The sequence below is a fragment of the Ascaphus truei genome, chromosome 3 (assembly GCF_040206685.1).
Source record: "Ascaphus truei isolate aAscTru1 chromosome 3, aAscTru1.hap1, whole genome shotgun sequence".
NCBI classification, from domain to species: Eukaryota; Metazoa; Chordata; class Amphibia; order Anura; family Ascaphidae; genus Ascaphus; species Ascaphus truei.
In genome coordinates this window covers 406,773,423-406,794,033 of record NC_134485.1, presented here as the reverse complement: position 1 = coordinate 406,794,033, position 20,611 = coordinate 406,773,423, and the positions used below count along the sequence as shown (strand labels likewise).

The 20,611-nt window shown below is 40.5% G+C and overlaps 1 protein-coding gene across 6 annotated transcripts in view; it reads left to right on the top strand.

Annotated features, from left to right (window-relative positions):
• The first annotated feature begins 841 nt into the window (after positions 1 to 841).
• The window catches only part of ANKRD42 (ankyrin repeat domain 42), a 32,110-nt gene continuing 12,340 nt past the window's right edge, over positions 842 to 20,611 (top strand). Inside the window, exons 1-12 of one of the 6 annotated variants that reach the window (XM_075592588.1) lie at positions 842 to 976; positions 3,533 to 3,710; positions 6,303 to 6,538; positions 6,914 to 7,077; positions 8,913 to 9,020; positions 9,504 to 9,623; positions 10,729 to 10,864; positions 11,582 to 11,782; positions 13,748 to 13,873; positions 16,967 to 17,072; positions 18,408 to 18,577; positions 19,227 to 19,353. In XM_075592588.1, the coding sequence (XP_075448703.1) occupies positions 6,985 to 7,077; positions 8,913 to 9,020; positions 9,504 to 9,623; positions 10,729 to 10,864; positions 11,582 to 11,782; positions 13,748 to 13,873; positions 16,967 to 17,072; positions 18,408 to 18,577; positions 19,227 to 19,353 (1,187 nt within the window). In that variant the 5' untranslated portion in view covers positions 842 to 976; positions 3,533 to 3,710; positions 6,303 to 6,538; positions 6,914 to 6,984. Of the gene's footprint in view, positions 977 to 2,451; positions 2,492 to 3,532; positions 3,711 to 6,302; positions 6,539 to 6,913; positions 7,078 to 8,912; positions 9,021 to 9,503; positions 9,624 to 10,728; positions 10,865 to 11,581; positions 11,783 to 13,747; positions 13,874 to 16,966; positions 17,073 to 18,407; positions 18,578 to 19,226; positions 19,354 to 20,611 lie in introns of all 6 variants that reach the window. The other 5 variants (XM_075592584.1, XM_075592587.1, XM_075592583.1 and 2 more) reach the window with 5 other exon arrangements.

The window sequence follows — 20,611 nt, the reverse complement described above, 5'->3', positions numbered from 1 at the left end:
TACACACACAGACTTATATAAACACACTTCTCCAGACACATACATTTATTAATGCACACACATTCTTATAACAACACACATAAACTTGAAGAAACACACTAATAGAGAAACACACAATTATAACAGAAATGCATAGTACATTTATACACGCACACATATTTATGCTTATATTTACACAGACATGCACACGCACAATTATAGCCACACATACATTACACTGGCGTGAGATTTACCCCAGATCAATCACGGAGAGTTTACCTATGACACTATAAAAAGATAGGTAGCACAACTATTTTATGAGTGGTAGGATTATTGCCACTCCTATGTATATCAGGCAATACACAACTACAACAATATAAGCTTTTTAATGGCACTTATTAAGAGATCACTATAGATGTGTTCACTTGCTTGCAACTTAATACATTGTGCACTCCTGCAAAACTAAAGTGCATATATTTTCTAGTGACATTGCAAGGTCTCGTGACAAATATACAGTATACGTGTTGTCATTTTTCTGTGTACCTTTGAATAAAAACAATATATTTTGATGTTTTTTGCGTTTTGAATTTAATTTATAAAAAATATGTATTAATGATGCAATTGCTTAATATATTCCATAAAAAATAAAATAAAAATAGGTATAAATATAAGTTGGTGTGGTAATTGCTGTAGACCTTGTCTTCACGTGTCTACTTTTTACCACATGATTGTTATATGTTATATGTTATGTAAACATATACGTCATAGTCCTGGTCTTACAAAACATGGGCCATGCCCTTTTCAAAAATGGCCACTTCGCACATGTTTCCGGAAGTGACGCAGCTCTATCAATAAGCGGACACCGTATCCATGGCAACGGCTGCGCATCAGGGAAGGAGCTGCCTGGCGGTGTGATATCTGCTTCTTCACCCGATCATCCCGTGACCCGCGGCGGGGGGCACCATGCCGGCCGCCACCGTCACCCTTTCCGAAGCCGGTAGGGATGAGCAGCTCACATGGGGTCTGCGCGGCCCCAGATATAGCTGTGCCCCGCAATCAGTCAGGATAGGGTGTGACACATAGAAAGCAGGGCACCGGAACACTGGTAATGTGCGCTATGTGCGCTATGTGCCCTATGTGCCCTATGTAAGAGGATCAAAGCATAGAAATATATAAGGCAGACGTTTAATTTAAGTACTTGGCTACCACGTGGGGGTGGAGAGGGGTTCTGTTAGGACAGGGGGTGTTGTGGTAAGTGCATATGTAACGACAAAACTTACCTTGCGTCTGGGACAACCGCGGGTCAGAAATATGGATGAGTGAGTTCTGAACCTCTGTCCAGTGGTAGATTACATGGTAACAATAGCAAATATACTGAATCATGGTCTGTAGCAGCTTTGTGTAATATCAAATGGTTTAAATCCCAAGTAGAAGAGTAAAGGGAATATGATGAAGCTCCCCTGAAGTGATTTAAAGTCTTGGGTCATTGGGATCCAACAATGATATACTTCAAGGTCGCATGTGTAGCCCTTGAAACCTCAAAAGGGCTCCACAATACACACACACACACACACACACACACACACACACACACACACACACACACACACACACACAAACCCCCCCCCCCAGCCTCCCCGGTGCAGGGGTTTTGGGTGCCCTAGGGCCTAGGCGAAACTTAAAATTAAACAGTGGCGTAGCTATCGGGGATGCAGGGGGTGCGACCACACCCCAGCGTGACCCAAAATAATAGGGTGCCAAAATATCGGACAAAAAAAAAAGAAAAATTATTTGGAAAAAATTATTATGAATGCGCCCCTAGGACCTTTGCGACCTTGGTTCGCCCTCTCCCTTTCGTGATTTTCCCTATTAAAGCTCTGTAGGTGCCAGCAAAGAAGTTTCACTTCAACAGAGGCAGCACTCAATCCCATGGATTTTGTAAACTCCATCATTTCCTCCCATCCTACTATTACATTTACCATGGAGGCAGATCATAATAAAATTAGCCTTCTAGATGTGTTGGTTAGTAAAACGAGTCATGGTATTACCACAGACATTTATGTCAAGAAGACAGATCAAAATAATCTGTTGTCGGCAAACAGTTTCAATACACCTACATTGATGGATAACTTGCCCCATGGACAATTACTCAGTCAAACACATTGTCTCAGACCCTACTCTGTTGGATATAAGCCTACAATAGATGGCCAAAAAGTTATTGGAAATTGATCGTAAACGGGAGACTATTCACAAACATCTGAGATCGGTTAAACACTTAGGGATAGTCTATTGGTTCTGAACAATAGATCACACGAGGATCATAAAAAGACAGAATTCCATTTGTCTCCAAATACACTACCGCTTCTAGATTAATCAAAACGTCCATTATGAAAAATTTAATATTTTTGACAGCAACCCTATGCTATGCTATGTAATGTTTTTCATATGCCCTCCCCCTGTTTCCTATACTAGGGGTAGGAATATAAGGGATCAACTGATCAGAGCTGATGGGGTAGGTACTAGCAAAACTCAGACATGCCTCTCAAACAGAAATTACGATACATTCCTGTGCCTTAACTGCGTTCACTGTAATTCAGTTATTAAGGGTGATACCTTCAGACAGGACATCATATAGAATTAAAGATTTTTTGCACATGTGAATCCAAATTTGTGAGCTACCTCTTATGGTGCCCATGTAGCAAATGTTATGTTGGGGAAATCTATTTGACCAATTAAGAGACGTCTAACTGAACACAAATGTAACATTAGGCAAGCACTAGTGACCTTAGGCTGCGCTTATAGTGCCGGCGACACGACGCTGCCCGAAAACAAATGCATTGCCGCCGCGTGCGCTTATAGTAAGTGCGACGGCGACAATGCGACGCTGCCGGCGCGAAAACTGGTAGCCGGCAAAATGAGATTTTTCAAGTGCTGTCGCCTCGTGACAGCCCTTGAACCAATCAAATGTCAGGAAACCCGCGCCGTCGCCGCCCAGCGAAATATAACTTTGGCCTGTGGCGACGGTGACGTCACCCGTCGTGTCACCATCGACGGCACTGTAGGCGCGGCCTTAGTGATATCATAGATTCCCCTATAGCAAGACATTTTAGGGCAAAAAGACATGGGGTAAGCCAATTGAAGGTCCAAAATTATAGATGTGGGTGCTACACCTGAGATGAGATGGTAATAGAGACAAAATACTACTTCAAAAAGAAACACAATGGATCTTTGAACTTGACTGTGTCTTTGCTAGGGGTATGAATGAAATATTGGATTTTAAAGTGTTCCTGTAGGAATATTGTATAATGATCCATACCCCACGATGTGACCTATGAGTATTATGAGAACTAAGAAATTTAAGCACAACTACACTTCACTGTGATAGACATGTTGCAAAGATAGTGTGTTGAATACTCTCCTTTCTTGGGTGTAATGGGTCACTTACTAGGTTGGAGGGGCTGGGGGATTTTCTATGTTTTCTTCCTTTACACTGCTTGTTCACAATGTTTTTTTTTATTTTTTTTTATTGGATATGGTTTTTCTCTTATTACAGGGAGCACCTCGATTCATCTTGTTTGCCCTGTATAAGTTGATGCATTCATTTCACGCTGGATCATATATGGAGTATAGATATGTAGCCCATGGACCCCGGGGGGCAATCGCAGATCAGCCCCCCTACCCTATACTAGGGTCTCGCTACATGTCTGAGTGTGGTGCATGGTGCAAGGAAAGTAAGCGCAAACCTTAAATACACATATGTAAATAAATAGAAACAAATAAATATCACCAAGAGGAGATGCAGCTGGTGTGAGAGATTTTGCAATCTCTCAAAGTAACTTCTGGGGGGAGGACACAAAGCGCAAAGAACTTCCTCTCCAAGGTGGAAATAACACAATGAATCTCAAATGGGCAGCATATGTAAAGACAAAAGAAAAAGAAAATAGTGCAACACAATTTAATTATAACATATAAGCGAGCAAGGAGGCTCCAACACACTCACATGCTCCAAGGTAAATAAAAGCAATTCAACCACTCTGGATTCAGACGCTGTGTACAGGACTCCAAACACCAATGGGTCTGTCGTGCGCATCAGTGTAGTTAACCAGGTCTGGATGCTTCAGACACTGGAGCTGTACGAGGGAGTTATGCCGGGCCACAGAAGTAACCGGTGCAGGGAGAGGGGTATGTTACTTCACCTGCTGTCCTCCGGTTTGGGGCCCACTCTCCTCGTTAGCTCCTGCGTGCCGCCGTCGAAAGGTATCAGGAAACTGGAAAGGAAACGGCGCTACTGCGCATGTCCGAAAAAACGCTCCCAGGATAATCTTCAAAAAACTTTATTGAACACACACGGGGCTACACCAGCATCTCCCCCTCTACGCGTTTCACCCTTTCACAGAGGGCTTCGTCACGCGACGGTAGCAACAAATTTCAATTTTGGTTTTGGTTGCAAAATGTCGCAGCGACAACGCTGTACTTTGCCGCCGGTGGAGTTTTCAGTTTGAAAACTCCCACTGAACAACCAGAAATTGTGACGGACGTGCGCGCGCACGTCGCAACACGGCCTCTCTGAGCGAGGCCTAATAAGTAATTGAGAAATGTCCGCCCTGAGATATGCAAATGGGTATTAAATGGCAATAAATGAGGGATCATTATTATCCTTGATCAAATTTAACTCAACAGGTTTATTACTTAAATTATTGTTTTTTGTTCTGTGTTTGAGTATGTACAGGGATACCCCGGTTTAAGGACACTCACTTTAAGTACACTCGCGAGTAAGGACATTTTTTCAATAGCCCCATACCCCTGTGTCCGTGCACTTGCTTCGCGAGTACGGACACTTATTGTGCCCTACAGACTGCCATAGTAGTGACGCGCTGATTCCCCTCGCCCAATAGGCAAACGACAACTCGCGCATGTGCCTGTCAGCATGTCCTGAACAGCAATACCGGCTCCCTACCTGTACCAAAGCATCGATAAGTGGGGGGAAAATGTAGTGCTTCGCTTTAAGTACATTTTTGCTTTACATACATGCTTTGGACACATTGCATACGTTAAAGCTGCAGTTCAGTCAATATCCTGCATGTGTGTTTTTTTTAATAAATCAGTTCTGTAGTAAGAAAAAATACTTTTAGCATTTTCTGTTTTTAAAAAAACAACTTTTAAAGACCAATTTTCTTGTATTCTATTTTAACAGCCATTTGCTAAGGCACAGCCCCTTCATGTCCTGTCACAAGCCCTGGCACACCCCTTTGTCAGCCCTGCCCTCACTCTAGCACATGTCAGTGCAGGAGTGCTCATGAATATTCATGAGCTTCCACTGACAGACAAGCAGAATATAAACAGATCCCTTCACTAATTATGTCACCAAATTTCGACCTATCAATACATAGAGAACGAATTGACCTGCAGCTATACAGTTCTTTAGGTAATTAGAGATTGCCCACATTAAACTATTGAAGTAAAAAAAAAAAAATTAAAAAAAAAAAAGACTGAACTGCAGCTTTAATGCGGGGTATGCCTGTATATCAGTGGTTTCAAACCTTTTTTTGGTTATGGAACCCTAACTGGAATTCTGAGGAAGCCCCAACCATCTCTAATAGCAACTCTGTGATCAGATGCATTGTAAAATCTTCTGTATTTCATACAATTTTCAAATGACCAGAAAATTGCAAGGAACCCTTTAGGAATGCTTGGGGAACCCAAGGGTTCCTAGGAACCCTGGTTGAAAAACACTGATTGTATATCTTTATTTGTAAAGCGCCATCTAGGTACATAGCGTTTCACAGCAGTAATTCACGTGACTAAATAATAGGAGACATATAGTAAAAGGAATAAGCGTTACAGACATAAAAGTAACATTAGTAAAGGAGATCCTGCCCGAAGAGCTTACAATCTACGTTGTGAGAACTTAGAGACAGTAGGAGGGTGTTGTGGTAAGTACGCATGATCTGAAACTCTTGGAGTCTGGGTCAGCCACGGGTCAGAAATACAGATAAGCGAGTTCTGAACCTCTGGCCAGAGCTAAATTGCATGGTAGCATAATGGCAAGTAGACTGAGTAATTAATTATCTATAGCTGCTATGTGTAATAACAAATGGTCTAATTGCCAAGTAGAAGAGTAATGGGGGATATGACGATGACGCTCCTCTGAGGTGATTTAAAGTCTGAAGTCTTTGGGATCCACTTTGTTTGATGTAGGCCAAGATCTCTATTTTAGGGAGGAATATACTGGAGACTATCAGAGGAAGTCTGCAAGTAGCTGCGGTGTGTTTATTTAAAAATTTTTTTTTTTTCCTGAAGCTGTAATTTCTCTGTTTGGCCAGGCGAACACACCAGCTGTTTCTAGGCGACAAGCCTTCAGGAGAAAAAAAGTGATTTTCCCAATATCACAAGGAGAGCAATACTGGGATCACCTGCTTCAGAGGCAGTGTTATTATTACTAAGCTACTCCTTCAGCTTAAGGCTTGGTCCCCGCTGGCTGCCGGGACAAGAGCCGCCCCTCATTGGGGCTGGGCCCGCTGCAAGGGGTCGGCCAGTTTTTCAGGCAGACATGAAAATTGTGAGTAGAAATAGCGATGGAGCGCTAGGCCACGCCCTCTGCCGGTTCAGCTAATGAGGGCGAACCTGCCGGTTGACGTCATGGCCGCGCCCCCGTCACTCCCCACCTGTCTTTTTCCCTGCAGCTCACTGCAGACCTGGCAGGCGCGCCTGCAGTGCAAACAGTGCGGCCCATAGTCTAACAATGTGTTGTTGGTCCCTCTAGTTGTAAAAGGGTTAAATGGAAGCTAATGGGTCTTTTACTATGAATAGACTTCTCACTTTATTAAACAAATATCTCCTAAATCCTTGAATGTTCTCTCTCTTGTTAAGATATCAGTTTTTTTCCCCATTATCAGCAGGGGTACAGGCTTAACATCTTTTGATTGTTCTTCAGCGGTCCAGAAGAAAATAAGTTACAGTGGCATTCCTGATGCAGTGAAAGCAGGAGATGTGGAACAACTTGCGATGATGGTGAAGAGCGGAGCAAGTGTGAATGAGGTGGATCTGCTTCATAAATTCACTCCGTTACACTGGGCTGCTCACTCTGGAAGTTTGGAGGTGAATACGTGTTATTGATTGAAACCTTTTCGTACCTGGAAACCATTACCAACAGATGTCACTCTTGCTTTGTATTGACATTTGGTACTCATTTATAGTAGAGGTGTCAGTACTTTACTAACCTGCAATAAACCCATTGTCTACAATACCTCTCTCTTAATCTGGTGCAAGAGGGGAGTGCATCCAATAACAGAACAGGGGTGGTATAATAAAGGAGATACAACCATCTCTTGGCATATGCTGCCCAGAGGGATAACTAAAATGGTCTCATTTTCTAATACTGCATTGGCGTTCATTGTTTATTAATATGCGCATTGTTTTTCCATTCCCATTGGGTACCTTATGCAAGGACCCGATCTCTAAAACATGACTAACTAATAAAATAATAACAAGCTAGGTAATTCTTACAAAACATCACTGCTATAGTAAGCAGAATAGGTTTATAGACTAAGAATTTTTAACAGTAGTGACTGCATAAGATGCTGCTCACACAAGATGCGCTAAACTGCAATTTGATGTTAAATATAACAAAAATATGCATATTCAGTAATAGAGAGGAATATATGCACTTTTATGCTTCTCTTAACGGTGGAAATCCATTGCTCTGACAGAAAATGTTATTTTCCTACCTTTCGGTGGACCATCGCTCACTTAGCACTCGCCTACAATTCCACAGACCTTTTTTTTAAAAGTGAGATTTGGAAGCTCAGAAAATCTGCTACTTGGCAGAAACCATATCATATGTAATCATGTGAAACTTTAATTCCAGTCTGATGTCCTTTATGGGAAAAATGGAAGGAGAAGCAATAAATATCGAGGATGAGAGCATGGGATTCTTGAAGAGGAAACCACAACCATAGATTCTCCACAATACATTATCCATCCTAAAAACTATATTGTATTTTTTTTTTGTGTGAGAGCAATGAGTATAACACAAGCATTTGACACCATACTTCTGCATTCATTTAGGTGAAAGACACTTGTAAAGGTTAATCTGTCAATAAAAGCATAACTGAAGTATAAATATGATTTCAAATCACACACAGTGCTGATTGAAGAATGTTTTATTTGGGGTTATTCCTTTTTGTAGATGTTAAAGAGAACAGTTTCTGGTTTTAAAAATCGCCATACATGGATGTCACTATTGTCCCCATGAGTGATGTGTATTTTTGATTGGTGGTAGCTCTACTATAGTTGTGCCTGAAATTTTATATTCCATATGTACGTGTTTAAAAGTAGAACATTTCTACAAAAAATAGTTCAGGTCTATTGTTGACCTACACCAAGGCAGGGTCCACTTTTTAGTTCTCAATGGCCACTACCAGACCAGGTTTTCAGGGGAAATCATACCAAAGCAAATGGTCACTGATAATTAGAAGTAGGTTAATTAGGTATTTTTGTGTTAATTAGAAAAAATTTGCAGATATATAGCTCCAAACGACTGAGCTTGGACCATCCGGACTTGGGCGTATGGAAGAACAGAATGGGTGAAAGGCGGTCACAGCAAAAAGTCTGGTTCAGGAACAGTTGAAGTTAAAAGCAGCTTTATTGGTACATGCTGTACATCTCAGAAGGGGCACTCTGACGCGTTTCGTCCCTCTCCGAGACTTTATCAAAGAGTACGACTGAGCTTGGACCTCTCCGGGACTTTATCAAAGAGTACGACTGAGCTTGGACCATCCGGACTTGGGCGTATGGAAAAAAATACCTATTACTGGATATCATGGAAATATGTACACTATATTGTACAAGACGGAGGCAAGGAGCAAATGATAATAACTTACCAAGTGTCAGAATAAAGCCGGTTCACTTGTTTTTTTTTTTTATTATTATAGTGTTTGCATTGGCTGCTATGGCATGGAGCAGATATCAGTGATGTTACTACAAGAGGCTGGACAGCAGCACACCTGGCAGCTATAAGGGGCCAAGATGCCTGCATGCAGGTAAAGATTAAACACATGTTTTCTGCACCAGACCAAATTTACGATGTAGGTGGAGAATCAGAATAGACTTATTTTATGCACATACCGTGTGTCAAAGTGCAAAACATATGAGAACTACATGAAGACTTCTCCAGGCATATTTTTTTAATTTAAGTATTGTTTAAATCTGCCTTGTTGTTGGAAACAGTTTTTACAATCTTGTAGTTATGTATGATTTAATTGTAGTACTCGCCTAAAGGAAGCTAAGTTTCCTATGTTCAGTACATTTTGTCCTGACATCAATATGTATTTTTATCTTCATCAAAATAATTGGAGAAATAACTTTTTAAGGACAGCTAAAGTCATTCTAGACGCAGTTTATTTATATTCATTATTTGCACAGAAAGTGTACAGACCTGTTATTGCTGTTGTTGAATTAGTCTCAAAATAATTACTGCACGACCGACATTTTAGTCCACTTACTGTTTTCTCATTTTGATACAGGCTTTGCTTCTAAATGGAGCAAACCTATCTGCTGAGGATGACCGCCAGTGCTCTCCTGCACATCTGTCTGCAGCCCACGGACATTCATTTACTCTGCAAACCATACTTCGAAGTGGAGTGGTGAGCAATTGTGTGCTGTAACCAATGGGTGATGGATGTGTATATGTGAATAGTTCAAGGATGACTGCTGAAACCAAAACAAGCTATGTAATTTAGAAGGACAACTACTTCTCACATAGCACCCCGCATGTTTCGAGTAACCTTAAACAACTCTGTACTGGCAGAAAAGGTTTCCCTAGGAATATTCTTTTTAAGCATGTTTATTATTTTTTATTCACGGTGATCATTATGCTTTCCATGTCTTTGTACATTTATTTAGCAAAACAGAAATACATGTAATTATAATACCAAGTATCTTAATGTCCTATTTGATTTATAGCCTTAAAGGGTACCATAGTGGTAAGAACACAGCTTTTGAAGTGGCTGATCCCGTTTTGAATCCTAGTATCGGCACTTCTTGTGACCATGGGCAAGTAACTCTATCTCTCTATGCCTCTGACACTAAAGTTAGATTGTAAACTCTTTGGGCTAGGGGCTCATTGTGCCAGTAAAACTCCATGTATTGTGCAACAGTCACTGTCGGCACTGTATATAAGCACACCTATTATTATTATTTACAAGTCTAATAAACCCTGCATATAAAAAATGACACATGTAGGAGTATTAATGGTGTCATAGTCCTATGATGACCGCTTCCCAGATTAGATGCACCTGAAAGCGTTTAATAAATAAATATGCACTTGAGAACATACAGGCATACCCCGCATTAACGTACGCAATGGGACCGGAGCATGTATGTAAAGCGAAAATGTACTTAAAGTGAAGCACCACCTTTTTTCCACTTATCGATGCATGTACTGTACGGCAACATCATATACTGTACGTGCATAACTGATGTAAATAACATATTTGTAACAGGCTCTATAGTCTCCCTGCTTGCGCACAGTTTCGGTACGGGTTGGGAGCTGGTATTCCTGTTCAGGACGTGCTGACAGGCGCATGCGTGAGCTGCTGTTTGCCTATTGGGCGATATGTCCTTACTCGCGAGTGTACTTAAAGTGAGTGTTCTTAAAGCGGGGTATGCCTGTACTAGAGTTTTGTGGAAGAAAAAATGAAAAAAGGACAGTGTTTCATGAATTAAAATAAGCAACCTCTTGTCTAACAGGACACCAATAGTTCTGACAGGAATGGCTGGAGGCCAGTTCACTATGCGGCATTTCATGGAAGGCTTGGTTGCTTACAGCTCCTTGTGAGATGGGGAGCTACTGTGGAAGACGTTGATCAGAATGGAAACAGGCCAGGTATGTGGATACAAATGTAACTTACTTGCTTTAGGATGGTCGTTCCCAACTCCAGCCCTCAAGAACTCCCTACAGGTCAAGGGTTGAAGGATAACCTCGCTTCAGCACAAGTGGCTTAATCAGTGACTCTGTCACTTTGACTGAACCATCTTTGCTGAAGCAGGGATATTCTTACAACCTGACCTGCTGGAGGTTGAGGACTGGAGTTGGGAACCACTACCGTAGGACATCCCCATCCAACTGAATAAATAATCAAATAGCAGTCACAGCAACTTTTAAAATAAAACAGCTTGAAATACCATTTCATGTGCATATAGTTGTATCAATGCACAAATCCCAGGAACAAATGTGGTTGCTGGAGGCTTGTCTTGCATTTGATAGTTACTTGCAGTTGATAGGTAATGTAATTTAGAACAGATCCCAACAGATAAACTCCTATCCAGCACATCCTAATGATTGAGTCTTGCGGCTTGGTGAAAATTGACACCCTAGGTTTTTTGATTTCTGTTGGAATCTTATTTTGGGGTAGGGTCACATACTGTATGAGTACTCAACACCTGTATTACATATTGTGATATTACGTATCACAGATAACATATTCTGCTGAGAAACCGGACAGGATGCACCTTTATCCACTTAGCAGTGTTCACAAGTACCTCAATGGCAACAAAAAAGTTAAATAAACGCTTACTGGATCTCTTGTCTGTCTACCCATAGCTCATTTAGCTTCAATGGAAGGTCATCTGCATTGTTTAAAGTTCCTGCTCAGTAAGGTGACCAGTGTGACTTGCACATTGGATGCAAGAAATAACAACGGAGAGACACCTAAGGACCTAGCTCAGAGGTTCTATAAGGATAAGATTGTCCAATATATTGATGGCATGGAATATGAGAGAGACCACCCCGATGAACAAGAAAGTAAGAACAAGTGTATCTCGGAAGAAAGCGGTTTGGGAGGTGTTCTATGGCAAACAGGGCTTTGTATTGTAAATGAATGTTCTAGTCCAGAGATTTTCTGTTTCATATATTTAGTGCATATTTTGTGTACTAGATCAGTCTTCCTACATCAAATAACAAGATGATATCATGATAAGTTTGCTCTTTTTCTTTCTCTGATGCTGAGACATACAGTGCTATCTCACTTTGTCCCAAACAAGATAAACCGTGCGTGATTATTTTTATGTACATAGCGCCACCAATGTTCACGCCCCTTTACAAAAGGGACAATACATTATAGGAAATGATTATTATGAATGTTTGATTTTTTTTTACTGCAGTATACATATGGAGAATGGGCTACTTGTACATTGTACTTGCTGTAAAAAGTGTGCAACTTATACAGTACTTCATAATATAGTGCAGGATAGAAAAAGCCTATTAACCACATTTTTTTTTTTTTTAAATTTCACCTGTGACATATAATGTTGGTTTTTCTGCATGACAAAAAATCTGGAACTTCCCTTCAACTGGGGTCTTACGCCTGCACACTCTTGTAATGTCATACTCTATTTTACGTTTTTTTAACCTTCTTATACTTTGTCATTATTCTCGGGGGCTTATTCTAGATCAGCAGAAGTGAGCGATTGGGCTATTTTCGGACCAAATTCCACACTTCAGGAATGATTGACTTCAATGGGGAACGTCGTCCGAAAACAGCCCAATCTGCTGCTTCGCCTGATATAGAATAAGCCCCTCGCTGCTCATTTGTATGCTGTAGCACTCAAGCAATTGTGGGACATATTTACTAAGCAGTGTTACGCCATAAGAAATATTGTGATGCTTGAAGACCCCTTACAGCCCATTCACTTGCATGGGCCCGTACGGTGGCTTCCAGTGGGTGTTTTATGGAATATCACCGTTTACTAAGTATGGCTCTGATTTATTTAACATTTTGATTGGTGTATAACATTACTATCTTTTAGGAAATAATGGTGTTGCTGAATGTTAATTTAAGTGTGTTATGTGAGAAATAAACAAAAATAACAATGGTGCTGAATAGTTTGAGGTTTAATTTCCATCGCAGGTTTTTTTTTTGTACCTTCATCAGGCCGGAGCGCTGACAGTGGATGTGTGGCCTAGATTTGCAAGTGTTCTTGGGCGTATGATTGCAGGCGTACTGTAGCCACTAACATTCCATTCAACTTGGGCAAAAGCTTGTGCCGTAGAAAACAAACATTAAATTGCATGCTTTTTCTGGCCTGAGCTTATAATGTCTGCTAATATGTTCAACACTGAGTAGAATAGATCATTTGTATTTATTATATTATTACTTTTAATCTTATCTACCAAACTGCTTTTAAAGCAGCAGTCCAAGCTGCTGTGTTTTTTTTTTTTTTTAACCCCCCCCCCCCCTCCGTTATTGTGTGGATTGTATCGATGCACATATTAAGTAATTGGCTAAATTGCCGATCGATCTGTTCTCAGGTGATCAATCAGCGAAGATTCAGCTCGGAGGTTCACTAAATGGCTGTCAGTGCAGCAGAAGAGGACCAAAGATGCAACGTTCTATGGGGAAGATCATGTGACCAAGCAATCACTAGATACAATTGGTGCACTGCTAGAGAGGGCAGGGCTCAAAAAGTGGTGTCAGATCCTTTCAGAAGAGGAAAGGGATGTGACTTTGTAAATGGTTGCTATAGAAACAAAAAATGCTTGTTACATTATACTACATTCAAAATGTAATTCGGACTTGTTTAAAAAAAATAAAATTAAAATGCTACAAGTATTTTCTTATAGTACAGAACTGATTTAATAAAAACAACACATGTAGGATATTGCTTGGTTTGCAGCTTTAAGATCAGATTATTGTGGAACCAAAAGTTGACATGATTCTGTAAACTGCCATAGGATCAAGTTCTGTTTCTTTTTTTGATGTTTTCATAGACTTGGCATTTCCTGCTCACATGGCTGCCTTCAAAGGGGATCTAATGACACTTAGGAAATTAGTCGAGAGTGGAGTAATCAACATTAATGAACGTGATGACAAAGGGGCCACTCCCATGCACAAAGGTAAGTATTACAATTTCGTCCAATTATTCTTCAAATGATTTGTTTTTGTTCCGAGGCATGGGCCCATGCTGCAAATAAAATATAAATACCGGTAATGGCAGGAGTTTGTAAATTGCTCTTTTTCCTCTATTTAAGGTTAAAATAGTTTTTATTTTTTTGCGTTTCACTTTGAAACACTGTATTGCTGTTCCTGCATTAGACCAGTTGTCTGAAATCAATTATTTTACTGCCTAGAATTCCACATGGCTGCTTGCTATACCAGTTTTTTTTTAAATGAATAATATTTTGTTATCAAATATGTAATTGAACGCATATACCTGTAGCCCTGTTTCCCCCCACCTAATCTCACATACGGTGTCCTTGGGTGTCTAAAGCTCAGGCTACATGTCTCTGTGTGGTGCGTACCTGCTGGCAACAGGGGGCCCTGAGTCTCCCGCGATGACATGGGGGAGAACAGGACAGGCTTCTGGGGTGTGCCTCCGTCTTCTCTACTGGTGCAGCGCCTCCATCTCCTGCAGCCCCCAGCAGTATGGGGTGAAGTATCTACAGAAGAAATACCTCCCCCGCCTCCTGATACACTTCACTCTCAGGCAGAAGTTTCCATAAAAGTGCAATCTCTTTATTGTCCTTTCTTATTCAGGCTGTCCTCCTTTAGGATGTCCCTAACACCACTCCAGGCCTAGGGCCACCCAGAGTTGGTCTAGCTCTTTCCCTACCCCCTAAGCAGGGTAGGAGGTATGGGGTGTGCACTCTCCCTCCCCGAGGGAGGCCTCAAGCTAGCCAGTCCTGGCAGCCCGGTCTATTCCACCCACTCTCAAAGACCACTCTCCCTTCTTCCTTCTCACACACTGGCTCTGACTGACTCACTCACACTAAATAGAAATTGGCCAAACCCTAAGTAGCTCCAACAGGCACCGCCCCCGTGTCTCTTGATTGGACACAGTCTGGTGACCTGCCTTCACTGCATCAGTGTACTACCTGACATGAGGGAAACTCATAATTACTCCTGGAAAACCTGCCCTTACGCAGGGATTACTGCCAGGAGGAGGATAGAATAATAGCTCAAACTTACCAGGGCTACACACCATTTTGGCAAAGCTAAAATTTTGATTTGATAAAGCAGCCACTCTCCAAATCAACTAATCGTTGTGCCTATAGTTGTAAGCTTTCTAATTTGTCGCTGCTTCATCTGATATTAGTGATGTCTCAATGTGACAAAAACAAAATAACATTTGGGATGCTGACATCTGCCCACTTTTTTCCTTCCTTCCGTCCATACTATACAGAGTATAAAGCCATATTTTTTCAAGCAGCTGTGGGTGGAGGGAGTTACATGATACAAAGCAGAAGATGGCAGAATGGTATTGACAGCTGGTGTCAATGCTTCCGTCCCCTCCTGACCATTGGTCTGAACCTGATGTCTTCCAATATTTGAGGCCTCTCTTTAGGAAGTAAAAATGGAATCTGTGAGGAGGAGCCAACACGTACTGGGGGTGCGAGTAGCACATACGAGGGCATGGCTGGGGGTGGGAGTAGCACATACGAGAGGGCATGCCTGGGGGTGGGAGTAGCACATACAAGGGCATGGCTGGGGGTGGGAGTAGCACATACGAGGGCATGGCATTTTGCAAACGGCTTATCTCTACTGTAAGAAGCTTTTGGTAGTTTCTGTACTCTATACTGGACACCTAACAAGCTCCTATTGAACCCCCAAAATAACCACAACATATATAAAAGCATATGAGTGTCACAGAGGAGTGCTACTGAGCATGGCAATATATATTTAAAATCAGAGACAGAACACAAAACACAGACAGAGCTCAGTTTCCAGCACATCCAGTGAAACTCATACACAGTACAGTGCCTAAATATATATGTATAAATATCAAGTAAAATGGTCTTTTAGTTTAACATTTTTGGCCAAAATTGTTGTAAGCCCCTAAGCCAACTGCATGGCAGACCACAATTCAGGGGTCCCTAACGCTAATATAAATTCTTAATAACCTGTGTAGTAACAGGAAGAATGATTTATAGTAAATCTGTCAATATTAGTTGCAAAGTTCTAAGTCTGATTGAAGCTTTTAATAACCTGTACATTACCAGGAAAAGCACTCTGTATTAGAGTTGTCACAACCATACTGCAAGCCAGCAAGTTCCCCTGAGTGGAAGATGCTATGGGGAACTTGCTGGCTTGCAGTATGGTTGTGACAATTCTAATACAGAGTGCTTTTCCTGGTAATGTACAGGTTATTAAAAGCTTCAATCAGACTTAGAACTTTGCAACTAATATTGACAGATTTACTATAAATCATTCTTCCTGTTACTACACAGGTTATTAAGAATTTATATTAGCGTTAGGGACCCCTGAATTGTGGTCTGCCGTGAAGTTGGCTCAGGGGCTTACAACAATTTTGGCCAAAAATGTTAAACTAAAAGACCATTTTACTTGATATTTATACATATATATTTAGGCACTGTACCGTGTATGAGTTTCACTGGATGTGCTGGAAACTGAGCTCTGTCTGTGTTTTGTGTTCAGTCTCTGATTTTAAGTTTCTGTACTCTGCCCCTTGATGGGGTGATCCAAGGGTGTATTTCAAATGCCTGAGGGCACAGCCTTTTCACGTTACACAGTTCTATTTATTGACTTAGGTTTGTGATAGAGGGGTCTATCTGTGCATGTTTGTGTCGGCTAGTGTGTATATGTTTATTGCTGTGTCTCTGGGTAATTGTGTTGATGCCTAAGCTTCTCTTAGATTCTTACTACAGCTGAATGGATGGACAAAAACTTTTGGATGACAGATAATTGAGCACCACACTACTGGAATGGAATTTGAGTAACGACATTGTCCTACTTGTCCAGTCCTTGTCCTTGGTTAGATTTGGATTCTTGTTTTATATTATTTAATGTGCGTATGTGTCTGTGAATCCCATGGAACAGTACAGGCAGTGGGGTGTCGCAGTGTTTTTATCTGTAATTTGTAGGATAATGACATTTTCTGCAAAATCTCTAAAAAAAAAAAACAATTGTTTTGTAGTCTCATAAATTGTGTCAAATGAAGCATTAGCACAAAACATGCGCTGTCTCTCCAGCTGCAGGACAGGGCACAATCGAGTGCCTGCAGTGGCTCCTTGAGATGGGAGCAGATTACAACATTACAAATGAAGCTGGAGAAACCCCAAAAGATGTGGCCAAAAGGTTAGTAATCCATGTATCCGTTTACTTCCCGTAACAAATGCTTGCTTATTATGAGTAAAGTTTAAAAGATGTTCGCTTATTAACCTGTAATCTACAGAAGAGATTTAACACCTTCTGCTCCCTGTGCTGCAAGCCCCCTTGTCAATGAGAAGGTCTTTATTAGGCCCACTGGTGTTGCTCTCTTCCTCTGTGGGCTTGCATCCCCAAGCCTTTGTTTTCTTCCTTTGAGCCATCAAAGGAAAGATGAGGGAAAAATGCATATATTGGACAGTTTCACTGTGTTTTTCCTTTTTGTGTTAGATAGAGAATGTGCATTAACGGGAAACTCGCCTACAGATGGTATGTTAACTTGAGTCTTTCTACTGGATAGCAGGCTTACAGCAGCAGAAAACATCTGTTTTATTACCAATGTATTTGTTTCAGATCATTCAGCTGTAGTTAACTTATTTTAATCATTGCTTTTAGTAGAACACATGATTAGTGATATTTACTGTGGTATATTGAAACAAATCATTTAACTTTTGTCCTACTATGGAACCCAGGGGACCGGTATTTCATTTACAATTTACTTGTAATCCTGTATGGGTGCTTCCTGACCATTCATGATCCTGTACTAGCATCCACTGAAAGCTACTAAGCAAAGGGCTACAGGTGGCCGTATGGTCTTTAATAATTTCTTTTTTTGTTTGAGTTGTTGGGTATTGTATAAATAATATTTTTGTTATTTTCATCTTTTTTCTGTGTTTTTTTTTTTTTTTAATTTTTGATTTACCATCTTCAACATGTTGACTCTGAAAACCCTTTAAAATGAAGTTGCTGCATTATTGTCTTTTTGGGGTATGAATGTTTTCTTTCTCATCAGACCCTCCTAATTCTTCTTGCTCTCTCGCAAAACCCATATTTCAGGGTTCGGAATCTGCAAACGGATTGGGGTTGCTAAAAATCCAAATCACTGCTGATTTTCAGTGATGAGGAAAAAAACAAACTAATCTACCTTCTTGAGACTGATCCACGGCTGAAAAGAACTTCAAAATCCGCAGCATCTTCGAATTTCTGTGAACATTTCGCCCCCACCTCCAGTCCAAAACCTACAATTAGATTGTAAGCTCTTTGGAGCAGGGACTCCTTTTCCTAAATGTCACTTTTATGTCCGAAGCACTTTTTCCCATTATGTGTTTGTTTGTATTTGTTATTTATGATTGTTACATGTATTACTGCTGTGTAGCGCTATGTTCATTAATGGCGCTATATAAATAAAGACATACATACATACCCCATACCTTCTCACTGTTAGTGTTAAGTATGGGTTAATTCTGCTCTTTTTGTTCCTGGCAGGTTTGCCCAGTTGGCAGCTGTAAAGCTCCTGGGAGGGAATGGGGAAGAAGATTCAGATGAAGAATTAAATGACGACAATCCAACTTTTTTTGAAAGACATGTCGTAGAGGGGAGCACAGATCACCAAGATGGTTTAAACCTGAATGCAGCTGAAAAAAAAGAAGCACGCAGTATGTTTATGTTGTTGTTGTTGTTGTTGTGATTTATAAGATGCCACAAAAGGGGTGTGAAAAAGAATGCCAATAAACCTACAAATAATGTTAAACTGTTAACACATAGGTAAGGTATCAATGCACAAAGAAGATTAGCAGAGCCACAGGAGTGTCGCGTCCTCTAGCTCACAACCTACACAGTCCGAGTACAGGCTGTATAACCTCTGCAGTGGTCGATTGCACCGCAATTAGCCAAAAACTCGTATTTAAGTCAATGCGGTCATGGTGTGCTTGGCAACTTTGGAGTTGATAAAATCTGCCCCTAATAGAGACTTTAAAGACTAGTACATATGATTGGAAGACCAGCATTTTATACACAATTGTGTGTGCAGGACTACTGTTGAAGGAATTTCTAAATACACCCTCCCATCATTATTTAATTTATTATACTATTATAATTGATTTCTGGTATTACCTTACGTGCTTTAACTGGATATATTACTTTGAAAGGTGCAACAAAGAATGAAAGTGTAACGATACAGGTGTAACACAGCTTATACACTCCTCGTACATGTTTAGCAGAAATCTAGCAGCCGGAAGGACATTTTTTTAGGGTTGGCTCTTTGATGTCGGATATTTCAATTTACAATCTGTATCTGTTTTGCAGTAAGGGCTTACAAAAAGATGAAAGAACTTGAGAGGCTTATGGACATTGCAAAAAGCAACTACAAGCAACTTGGTGGGATCATGGAAGAAGACCACCAAAGAGAGCGAGAACAGAAGGAATCTGACAAGTAATGTTTTGTATGATTGTTGCAATACTTTTATCTGGGCAGAACTTTTGGCTGTTTCCTATTTTTTTTTTTTTTTTGTTCCTTTCATACTAGACGTGTGCGAAACGTTTGCATGAGGTCACCACCATGCAAAATTTGCCCTTTTTGAGTTGTGAAAAAAGCTGTAGCTGAGTGAGAGTTCGAAAGCGATTTAGCCATTGTGCATTGTAATTTCATTTAATATGCTAATTTGAGAAATTCTCTAAAATCACTATATTTGTTTGTGACAATCTCCTAGATTTGGATAATGCTAAGCCTATAAACAGAGTGCACACACCATCACTGTCTTCTGATATTTTGCTGAAAACTTACTAATTTGGAGACATTTTTAGCCCTTTGAGGCACGGCAAAAGGGATAGCAGGAAATGGAATCTGGGGAGTTGGGAAACGCTTACAATTTTGTGAATGCATTTTGGGTATTTTTGCTCATCTCTAGATCCTACCATTGATGATTGCAGGACATAAGTATATACATTTAAAATGGCTGGTGATTTTTAAAGCTGCATCTATTTTTATTTTGTCTATAGCATTTTTTTCTTCTTCACGTTCCTGAAACTAGCTTTAATCTATGGGGGTAATTTATTAAGGTGGGACTCTTCAATTAGTTTTCAAAAGGTGCCAGATCCGAAGAAAAATTAGGAGTAGAAGGACCACAAGAGTATAGTAAGGTGACTTTAGATGCATTTACAGACTTAAATTTTTTTTATAATAACATAATTTGCAAGCATTTATTACACCTATACCATTTATATATTAACATTACCTTAGCTTAGAAGGGAATTTCAGTGTGAAAATCACACTTGTTTTCCTGAGTAATTGCACTGACATTAGCAGAAGGATCACTCCAAGGCCCTCCAGGGGCCGGATTTGGCCCTAAGGCCGCCATTTGAAGAGCCCTGCATTAAGGTGTCTTAGTCCTGATCTATCACTACCACACAAAGATTTCCACATGACTTGCGTGGGATGTTCCTTGACCGAGTACTGAATCAACATTATTGCACTTTAATTAATCTACCCATAAACATTTTCTAATGGGTTGCTACCAAAATAATTGTTTGAATGGGATGTTGGGTCTCTGCCTAATGATGCAAAATACTATAACTGTGCTAGTAGACTGGTTTTATTCCACATAAAGTGATACGTTTCTTTTAATCCATGTAAGTTCTTCTCTGATTTTGTACATTTGACTGAAACACACGATTTAAATAGGATGTTGAAA